General features: G+C 32.4%; 1 protein-coding gene across 1 annotated transcript; it reads right to left on the bottom strand.

The window, feature by feature from the left end:
* Positions 1-3,134: 3,134 nt before the first annotated feature.
* Positions 3,135-3,809, bottom strand: LOC130451984 (craniofacial development protein 2-like). Its single transcript, XM_056791343.1, has one exon. It carries the CDS (start codon positions 3,807-3,809, stop codon positions 3,135-3,137), a length of 675 nt encoding a protein of 224 aa, XP_056647321.1.
* Positions 3,810-11,627: the final 7,818 nt, after the last annotated feature.

The following is an 11,627-nucleotide window of genomic DNA, read 5'->3' as shown; positions in this document are numbered from 1 at the left end:
TACATTTTTAATTAATCAAAATGCATATTTATTCCTCTCGCTATGAAAAGATGGATACATAAACACGAACCAATCAACTCTAATTGGAAAAGTGTCATAGAAAATAAATACAAAAACCGCGCGTGCACCATAAAAAAAGCAAATTGATGTGAATCGGGGAGTGATTATTTAACCGATAAACGTGTTTGGTTTTCTATATTTTTCTAAAAATTTGTTCTATCCATTATGAGCCATTGTTACTGATTTTTTTAACTTTTTCAACGTATACAGGGTGATGAATTTTAGGTTGGAACTCAACAACAACGAAACGACCATTTTTTTAAATAAATTTTACACTGTTAAATATTTTTCTTTGACTTTGTGTAACGTAAGACTTACACGTTACTTTTATTTTTGTTTTTGTATATTTTTGTACGTTCTTAGACGTCCTTTTATAAAATTTTTACTACTAACTACATATATAGTATGATTTTTGTTTATTTTTCGACATTATTTCAATTTAATTTTGAAATACTAAAAAAATTTGACGTTTTTTAAAATAACAGACTCCAAAAATCAAGAAAATTTAGAAGTATGAACATATTAAAAGGTCTAAAAAATAAGAAATTAAATAAACATATATAAAGTCAGGTAAAGCTTTTGAAAAATCAGATATCTATGCGGGAGGTTTCGAGGGCCTAAATGCTCTTAGAATAAACAGTTTATCTTCAGTTTCTGAAGATGATATAACTTGGTTATCGAAACGCGCGTCAATCTATATCGGCGTAAACAATGTATTTAGTCTGTTTGGTTATATAGCCACTGCTTTTTATAAATAAATCCCTTGTAGTACGCTGTATAACAAAATAAACTTGTACATTTCGTATAAACAGTATGTAATGAATTAACATAATAATTCATTCAGTTTTACGAATTGAGAAACGTAATTGGCTAAAAATCGATTATGAACAATTATTCGAGTGGTAATCGTTTGTCAAGATATGCCAAAGCGTTTCATTACACAATGAAATTCGAATGTCCAGAAAAGTGGCTTAAAATATAAGGAGTAGACATGTCTAGGTCAGGCTAGGTACTGAAAATTTCTCTAATACGACCTCGTTGTGAAATTTTTTATTCGGAATATTTTTCGCAACGTATTTTATTTTGGGGGATATTTTATGTCTTTTTTCCAGGACATACATAAAGTTCTAACGGAGTGTAAAACTTTACGTTGTATACGTTTTTATTAATTTTGTATTTTTGTAACTTTTCATTAAATTAAATCGTTGAATACAATCTATTGTTGGTTTGATAGTCGAAATTATTTTATTTTGAAAATGGACGTTCACATATATTGTTTGATATATAAAATAATCTTGGATCTTATTTTTCTTCTTCTTCTTCTTATTTTAAGACTGTGTCTTGTGTTTTCAAAGAGGCAGCCTAAGTTCTCACTGCGAGGACCAGCTCTCATACCAGCGCTTTGGTGGTCTTCCAGGCGGTCTACTTGTATTGGGTCTCTCTTCCTTTGCGATTTTCGCCAGTCGATCGTTGTTCATTCTATTGACATGATCTCTCCATGCTCTTCTTCTAGTTCTGACCCATCTCACTATATCCGGAACGTCACACATTCTTCTGATTTCATTGCTCCTTATTCTGTCTCTTAGTGTTTTCCCTGTGATTGAGCGTAATGTCTTCATCTCGGTTGTTCTAAGAATCCGTTTAGTAGTTGCAGACTCCGCCCTCGTTTCTATGGCGTATGTCATTACTGATCTGACACAAGTGTTATATATCCGTGTTTTGCTTTCGATACTTAAAAATTTATTCCTCCATATCACGGTTCGAAGGAATCCTGATATCTTAGATGCTGCTGTTCTTTGCGTTTTGACTTCTTGTTTCAAGTTCCTATTGCTCGTGATATTAACCCCTAAATATTTAAAAGACATAACCTGTTCTACACTTTTATTATAAATTTCCAGTTTGCATCTTCTTGGTTCTCTCGCTATTGTCAAGGATTGTGTCTTTTGTTTCGATATGATCATATTGAATTCTCCTGCAACTGTTTCAAATCTGAGTAGCAGTTTTTGCAGATTATCCTCATCTTCAGATATCACAAGCGCGTCATCAGCGTAGCAAACTATCTTAAACTCATATTTTACCATTCTGTATCCTCTGCCTGCCGTTTTGACTTCTTTTATAATTTCGTCCATTATAATGTTGAAGAGTATTGGGCTGAGACTATCTCCTTGTCTGATCCCTGTTGATACTGGCATTTTACTGGAGAGTTCGTTGTTTACTCTTACATATGTGCTATTTCCGTTGTTCATGTCCGAATGATGTCTATTGTCCTTTGGTTTACGCCTCGTTTTTTTAGTAGCTCAATGACGTCATGTAATCTCACTCTGTCAAATGCTTTTGTTAAGTCTGTGAAGCACATAAACGCGGTTTTATTGTACTCTATGGCCTTTTCGGCAATCTGTCTTAAGATGAATATAGCGTCTATGGTTGATCTATTTTTTCTAAATCCCTGTTGTTCTTCGCTCATGCCGCTACTTGAGATTTCTTCTGCAATAATTTTTGTTAGTAATTTTGAAGTCGTGCTTAGGAGGTTGATCCCTCTATAATTATTTGGATCTTTCTTTTCCCCTTTTTTAAAGACGGGGATCGTTATGCTAACTTTCCATTCCCCTGGTACTTTTCTCTGGTCGTATATCTTGTTGAACATGACATGCATTGGTGTATTAATTCATTGCCACCATATTTAAGAAGCTCGTTATTAACGTTATCCAGCCCTGGTGATTTCCTATTTTTCATCTTGCGCATTGTTGCTTCAATTTTGTCTTTTGATATTAATTGTTGTTGGATGTCTTCTCCTTCCTCAGATATATTTTCTTGTTTCTGTTCTGTGGATTGGCTTCTTATTATGTCACCGTAGAGTTCATGGAAATACCTTTCCCATTCTTTTAACGTTATTGTTTTCGTGTGGATGTATTCATTGATTGGTCTTTTGATGTTCCTTATCATATTCCAGATCTTTTTTTGTCCCCCATATAAGTCGTTTTCCATGTCTGATGAGTATTTCTCCCAAAATTGTCTCTTAATCGTTTGTATTTCCATATTTGTCCTATTCCTCACGACTTTATAATCAGCATATGTTATTGTTTGACTTCTATATTGAAGATATGCTTTCCTTTTTTCTTCCGCAAGTGATTTGATTTCGTGTGTGAACCATGGTTTCGTGTTGGGCTTTCCGTGTTCACCTTTCGTTTGCCTAATGCTTCTTCTGCAGCTGTCCTTATATTAGTACTTAATCTTTTCCATGCTAGTTCTACGGTATCATCTTTCAAGATCTGGTTTTCATTTATTGCCTTCCTTAGTCTCTGCTGGTAGAGGTATTTTGTGGTATCATCGCTAAGGCTTTCTATGTTCAGCTTTTCTGTCACTTTCGGTTTGTTTTGGGTTTTCCTTTGTACGCAGTTCCGCATTATGGTTAGCACCATATGGTGGTTAGTCCCTGTGTTTACTGAGGTTAATGTTCTGACATCTAATATTTTTGAGGGATGAATATTTCTGTTTATAATAATGTAGTCTATAATCGATTTATGTCCTCTTGTGTTCTCGAACGTATACTTGTGTTGTTGTTTATGGGGATAAAACGTGTTGTTAATGCGTAGTTCATTATGTGCACAGAATTGTATGAGTTGTTTTCCATTGCTGTTGAGTGTTTCTTCGTTAAACCGATTCTTAATTTCACTAATAACCTCGTTACCAATCCTTCCATTAAAATCCTCCAGTATCATAATTTCGTCTTGCTTTGGTATCTTATCCATGGTGATCTGCAGTTCATCATAGAATGAGTCTGTTTCTTCTTGACTTTTACTCGTATCAGGAGCATACACGCTTAATATATGGGTTTTGGTTGTTTCTGTAAATTTAAACGTGGATTGTAGCAGTCTGTAGCTTATATACTTTATGTCTATTATGTTTTTGTCGTATTTCTCCTGCACTAATAGGCCTAATCCCGATGCTGCTCTTTTATCTTTTGGTTTCCCATTATATATCAATGTATACTCCGCGATTCTAAAGTTGCCAGCTCATTTCTTTTTCGTCTCAGACAAGGCACATATGTCTATTTTATGTTTCTTAAGCTCTATTATGGTTTCTTAGTCTTTGTTAGCAATTGATGTAACATTCCAGGTGGCTTTCAAATTGAAGGTATGTAGATTATTAATTCATATAAGATATACATGAATTTTTTTATAAAAATTTCAAATCTTGTTGAGCTCCAAAACTATTGATACGTTTACCTCCGTGCCCTTGCTGTTCTTCACGCGAGTTCTTTTTGACAGATAGTTAATTCAGATTTAATCAATATATTTAATGTTTATAAAAAAAGTTGTTTAAATAACTTAAGCAGTTTGAATAAATTATTGTTAGCAATTTTTTGGTGTATAGATATAGTAATAAAACAACACTGTATTTTGACATGTACAGTGTTGCCGTTTCAGTTGGCAGGTGGGAAAATCAAAAAGGGATGGACGTATCGATCTGGCTTTGTAATTACTATTTGAGAAGAGGTGATTCATTAGTATTAGATATTATCAACCTCTTAAAAGCTTTTAGCTTGTGCAAATCATACTCATCAATATGCATATTCTGTATTTTACATCAGTCTGAAAGATCCGCTTCATCTAAATTTTCTTAAATTGAATTATTACACTCATCTGGAACTTTAAGTGCTTCCAAGAGTGAGACTCTCTTATAACCAATAAAAAAATGTTTTAATAATGTCACTGATATTAAGGTTCCAATAAAAAATAAAAACAGGAAACAAACATGAATACTGATGAATTACCCGAAGCAAGGGACCTATTGGGTACTTCATTCTGCAAGGACAAGGAAAAACTAATTTACAAAAAAATGCCTTGAATTTATTCATGAAACTGGGGACAAATTTTTAAAATTTAAATTCTTAGAAACATTTTTTAATCATCCCATCACCTATGAAAACCTTTTTATATTTGCCAATCCTATCATATGGTTTAATTAGTTAGTAATGTTGTTCGACTTCGAGATAATGAAGGAGTTAGAGCGGAAACAAAAATTAAACAATACATATATTCTACGAGAAGGATTTAAGGGATCTCAAATATTTGAGTTTATCTACTCGATTCATTTAAGAGATACCAAAATTTAAATTGTCCACAGTATCCAGTACAAGATGAGTAATTATTGAACTTACCACTGAATTTGGAAGTTGTTCTAATTCAATCTGAGTAATGATAGTCTTTCTTTCAAGAAATAGTCCAAATGTATCAAATTGCATATTTTTTTCAATGCCTTTAGTGAGTTTACTAATTCAATCAACTGACGATCTTAAATCAAATTATACTAGGTAATATTTTTGGTTTTGTACAAAACAATAGAGACTAACGGAGAACATCGAAACAGGCGTCAGACAGTGTAATAGCAAGTGTGGTAAAAGTAGTAGTACATGTCTTAGATTTCTCAATGTGAATATTCTCTTATCTTCTTTTACTTTTGTGATATGTTCAGTTAACAAATTTTGGGCAGCTGTGTGTATGTTCTTAGTGTCGATTCTTTGTACAATCAACCAATCAACATGTTTACCATAAGTCTTGTTTAGCTGGGCGTCTAACCGGCAGCGAGCGCTTGTGTCTATGGAATCATGTTTAATTTGGCGTTTGTCTGGCGGCAGGGTCTTGGGTCTATAAAAACGTGTAGTTTGGCGTCTGGCCGGCGGAAGGCGCTAGTGTCTATAGAATCGTGCTTAGTTTGGCGTCTGGCCGGCGGGGGGCGCTAGTGTGTATAGAAGTTTCATTTAGTTCAACTTGCGGCCGCTAAGTTTGTTAAGATTGATTGTTACGACTTCTAAATTTTATATGGAAGCTATACCTGGCAACGCTGCGACCACGAGGGCCCAGGAGAGAGACAGCAAAACCCCAGGGCATTGTTGGGTAAAGCCACACAAATTTGGAAAAGTCATCAACTACCACAAAAATGTGCTGATATTTTTTTTGTTGACTTCATTGGTCCTAATTGGTCGACGTGATACCTCTCTAGCGGATCTTCTAGCTTTTGTATAGGATGAAGCACTCATTCCTTCTTTCTTTTTTATTCTATAATTTACAAGGTATACAGTTATTTTTAATCGTTTCTATTTTGTCTTTTAGTCTTGGTATGTAAAATTCCTTGTTTACTACTTCTGTTTTTTTCTTTCAAAAATTTCCTATCTCGTGGACTTTTATTATTATTTTTTGTACTTTGTTGTTCATGTTTTTTGGAATGACAAGTAATTTCGTTTTTACAGCAAAAGAAAAACCAAATTATCCTCAAAAATGTCCGTTACAATCAATACAATATAAACTTATTATTCACCTTAGCTACAGAAAATATTTTGTAATTCAGATAAACTAATTGATTTCGATAATTATAGTTTGTATAAATGTATTCTGCCCTTTTTTTATACAAGTATTGTTAGAATGTATCTAAAAAAAATTTGCAGCCTTCCGCCACTGATCACTAGTTCGTGGACTTTGAAAAATACTTCTCACATCAGGCTTCCTCCAGATTTAAACAGGCAATTTCACTTATTTCCGATTCCAGTAACCTCGAGTAGATCAGCTCGGAATATGAACAGTGTAGTCTTCTTCAAAAATCAAGCAGATTTCTCGTAACACTTTATTTTACAATGTTCTGCTGTAGCGTACAGCTCCAAAAACCATTTTAACCACGGAAAGTCTATTAGAAGAGCAATCACAAAGTGAATGTAGTGAAAAAGCCAGTCCTTCATCAAGTGGATTTGAGGCTAACTTTGTGAATGAAGAGGTAAGATGAAAATACCAATTTTTAATATAATAATTTCTAAATTTGTCTGTAGGAAAATGTTGCATCTGGTGATCTGATAGAAAAAACCAATCGCGATCAAGTAGAATATACGGATACAGAAAAAAATAGCAGAATGAATAATAAATGAAATTAGTGATTCTAGAACTACTGAGAATATTTACAATACTCCATCTATTAGTATAACAACCAATAATATGAGTAGTTCAATTGAATTTTCGCCAAATTGGACATTGATCTCTGATTCTTCACATTCGCAACCAGATTTTGTGAAATTAGGATAAAACAATTGGATTATCTATGGAAACTCTAGTTCGAAATACACTTTGATTAGATAAGTAATGTTCGGCAAAAGCTCCAGGATTAGAATGTTGTATGACTTTGTTCAATAACCGTCGATGAGATCCGGGTATTTAAATTTCCATAGATAGTGAATATTCATATCATTAAATTTGTAATTTGGATTGTAAATAAAGTGAATTTGACTTATATTTTGGATTGATTGATGTCTTATACCTTTTTATTTTCAAACTAAAACTATTTAGATGATGTTTCTGTTTGCCAATGAACAAGAGAATTGTTCAGAAAATGGGAAAGTTTTGAAATTGAGAAAAGTTACTTCACACACTGACGCTAAATATTCATAGGTTTCTTCAAGATTTTTGCCAACAAAAACTGTTTCGCAGATTGCACCTCAATTAAGCTTATTCCAATTATTAAATGGTGGTTTCATGTTGTGTCCAAAACGTATTATATAGAAGATGAAATTATAGATGCAACTGGGAGTTGTTTCGGTCAAGGGAATTTCACAGTATATCTAACTTCAGAATTTGCGCCGAAGTAAATCGAATCGAAAAGTGGAATAGTTAAGAAAGTCCAATCCAGAATTTCCAAGATTTAACTTCTTGTAGTATACAGCAACTGTCTATATCTCCGATTGAATTGAACCAGGTAAATATAGTTCAAAGTCACTGTGTAAAACAAGGTGTATAGAAATGCTCCAAGTTTTCATTCAGTGTCTTAGTTCTGTCTGAGACACTTGGAATAACTTTGCCTTCAACTCCAAGCAGAGTACATGGATGTGCACATAGCTTCTCAACTCAGATACAGAAAATTCTTTTATACGTTACATCTACAACTTTTCTTGAAATAGGGTGTCCAGTGAAAATTGAAAATCGAGTACTAGTCTCCTCCCGATTTTTCCAGGTTGGTTTTCACATTTTCCCAATCGAAATTTCGTTAATTTACTATCACCCTTCTATTATGATGAATATTAATTTTAGAAAATACAAGTATAATACAACAAACAAATTTTTTTAGTTTAAATAATTCTTCGCTCACTGCTGTTTTTGAGAGTCTCCAAAAATTTTCTATCTATTCTTTTTATGATACGCAACAATATTCTACCCTAAATGTTGAAATTCTTTGATTTGTGCATCGAAATTACGCGAAAAAAATTGCTATTTTCAAGTTGTTTTATTGGAATTTATTGAAAAATAAATAAAATTGATTGACTTGGACATAAGAAACATTATCGGCTTGACAGTTAACGTGTTGACAGTTGAACAAAGAGTTTAGTCATATTTATGAAATTTTTGTGCCAAATGGAATTGGGCATCAAATTGACGGAAAGGGGCATAAACATGTTTAGCTCTGCGGTCAACGTGTTAATCATGGAATTACTCGTATTTATGACGCTTTAAGACAATATAATTGAATTTTTCTTTGAAATTTAAGGAAAAGGCATGAAAATGATAAAATTTGGCATAATGATTTGCATAAAACTAATGGGAAAATAGGATTTTTCAACAAACTTTATTGAGAAAATTACAAATTTTTTCAAAAATTAGAACGGAAATTTGAATTCCGACAGAAAATTTTTTAAAAATCACGACACCGCCAATCAAAAGTATCTTTCTGCTATTCTCCTTATACTTCGACCTCCTTCTCTACTTCATACTCCTCTACTTCTTATTCGTAGTCTTCGTTTGATTTGATTGCACAGTGACAAATTGACAAGTGTAAAAGGAGCATTAAGAAAACAAATGGCAATACCAATACTGACAACTCCACATCAGATAATACTTCGAATGGCTAATGAAGATGCTAATAGAAAACAAAATGGGGAAAGTGAATCGAATAACAGAGGTAAATATTTAAATACAATACCTAAATATATGTAAAAACTTATGGTATACATGTTGATTGGTTGATTGTACAATGAATCGAAACTGAGGTCATTCAGACAGCTGACGAAAATTTGTTGAATGAACATATTACAAAAGTAAAAGTCCTTAAAAGATACTATGAAGATAAGAAGAATATTCACATTGAGAAATCCAAGACATGTACTACTATTACCACACTTACCTACTATTACACTGTGTGACGCCTGTTTCGATGTTCTCCGTTAGTTTCTATTGTTTTGTACAAAACAAAAAAATATTACCGAGTATAATTTCATTTAAGATAGTCAGTTGATTGAATTAGTAAACTCATTCTGGCATTGAACAAAATATGTACTTTGATCCATTTGGACTATTTCTTGAAAGAAAGACTACTATTACTCAGATTGAATTAGAACAACTTCCAAATTCAGTGGTAAGTTCAATAATTACTCATCTTTTACTGGATACTGTGGACAATTTGAATCTTGGTATCTCTTAAATAAATCCCAACAAATCATATGATTTTATATAAAACCTCGTAGTTATGGAAAAACTACTTTCGAGTAGATAAACTCAAATATTTGAGATCACTAAAATCCTTTTCGTAGAAAATATGTATTGTTTTAATTTTTGTATCCGCTCTAACTCCTTCATCAATTCCAAGTCGAACAACACTACTAACTAATTAAACAATACGATAGGATTGGGAAATATAAAAAGCTTTTCTTAGGTGTTGAGATGTTTAAAAAATGTTTTTAAAGAATTTGAATTTTAAAAAATCTGTCCCCACTTTCATGAATAAATTCATTTTTTTTGTAAATTAGTTTTTCCTTGTCCTTGGAAAATGAAGTGCCCAATAGGTATTTTTTATTGGAACCTCAATATCAGTAACATTATTAGAACATTTTTCTTATTGGTTATACGAGAGTCTCACTCTTGGAAGCACTTACAGTTTCAGATGAGTGTAATAATTCAATTTAGGAAAATTTAGATGAAGCGTCTCTTTCATGCATTGTTGTAAATTACAGAATATTCAATAAATATACATGAATATGATTTACACAAGCTAAATTCTTTTAAGACGTTGGCAATATCTAATATTAATGAATGAATCACCTCTTCCCAAATAGTAATTACAAAGCCAGATCGATGAGTCCATCACTTTTGGTTTTCCCACCTGCCAACTGAAACGGCAAAATTTGGCATAATGATTTGCATAAAACTAATGGGAAAATAGGATTTTTCAACAAACTTTATTGAGAAAATTACAAATTTTTTCAAAAATTAGAACGGAAATTTGAATTCCGACAGAAAATTTTTTAAAAATCACGACACCGCCAATCAAAAGTATCTTTCTGCTATTCTCCTTATACTTCGACCTCCTTCTCTACTTCATACTCCTCTACTTCTTATTCGTAGTCTTCGTTTGATTTGATTGCACAGTGACAAATTGACAAGTGTAAAAGGAGCATTAAGAAAACAAATGGCAATACCAATACTGACAACTCCACATCAGATAATTCTTCGAATGGCTAATGAAGATGCTAATAGAAAACAAAATGGGGAAAGTGAATCGAATAATAGAGGTAAATATTTAAATACAATACCTAAATATATGTAAAAACTTATGGTATACATGTTGATTGGTTGATTGTACAATGAATCGAAACTGAGGTCATTCAGACAGCTGACGAAAATTTGTTGAATGAACATATTACAAAAGTAAAAGTCCTTAAAAGATACTATGAAGATAAGAAGAATATTCACATTGAGAAATCCAAGACATGTACTACTATTACCACACTTACCTACTATTACACTGTGTGACGCCTGTTTCGATGTTCTCCGTTAGTTTCTATTGTTTTGTACAAAACAAAAAAATATTACCGAGTATAATTTCATTTAAGATAGTCAGTTGATTGAATTAGTAAACTCATTCTGGCATTGAACAAAATATGTACTTTGATCCATTTGGACTATTTCTTGAAAGAAAGACTACTATTACTCAGATTGAATTAGAACAACTTCCAAATTCAGTGGTAAGTTCAATAATTACTCATCTTTTACTGGATACTGTGGACAATTTGAATCTTGGTATCTCTTAAATAAATCCCAACAAATCATATGATTTTATATAAAACCTCGTAGTTATGGAAAAACTACTTTCGAGTAGATAAACTCAAATATTTGAGATCACTAAAATCCTTTTCGTAGAAAATATGTATTGTTTTAATTTTTGTATCCGCTCTAACTCCTTCATCAATTCCAAGTCGAACAACACTACTAACTAATTAAACAATACGATAGGATTGGGAAATATAAAAAGCTTTTCTTAGGTGTTGAGATGTTTAAAAAATGTTTTTAAAGAATTTGAATTTTAAAAAATCTGTCCCCACTTTCATGAATAAATTCATTTTTTTTGTAAATTAGTTTTTCCTTGTCCTTGGAAAATGAAGTGCCCAATAGGTATTTTTTATTGGAACCTCAATATCAGTAACATTATTAGAACATTTTTCTTATTGGTTATACGAGAGTCTCACTCTTGGAAGCACTTACAGTTTCAGATGAGTGTAATAATTCAATTTAGGAAAATTTAGATGAAGCGTCTCTTTC

This window comes from Diorhabda sublineata, chromosome Y (genome assembly GCF_026230105.1).
Source record: "Diorhabda sublineata isolate icDioSubl1.1 chromosome Y, icDioSubl1.1, whole genome shotgun sequence".
NCBI lineage: Eukaryota > Metazoa > Arthropoda > Insecta > Coleoptera > Chrysomelidae > Diorhabda > Diorhabda sublineata.
The sequence above is the reverse complement of the archived record's forward strand: the minus strand, read 5'-3'. Positions and strand labels throughout refer to the sequence as shown.

Excerpts from the sequence above, each read along its gene's own strand:
- LOC130451984 (XM_056791343.1), bottom strand. The coding sequence starts at position 3,809 with ATGGATAAGATACCAAAGCAAGACGAAATTATGATACTGGAGGATTTT.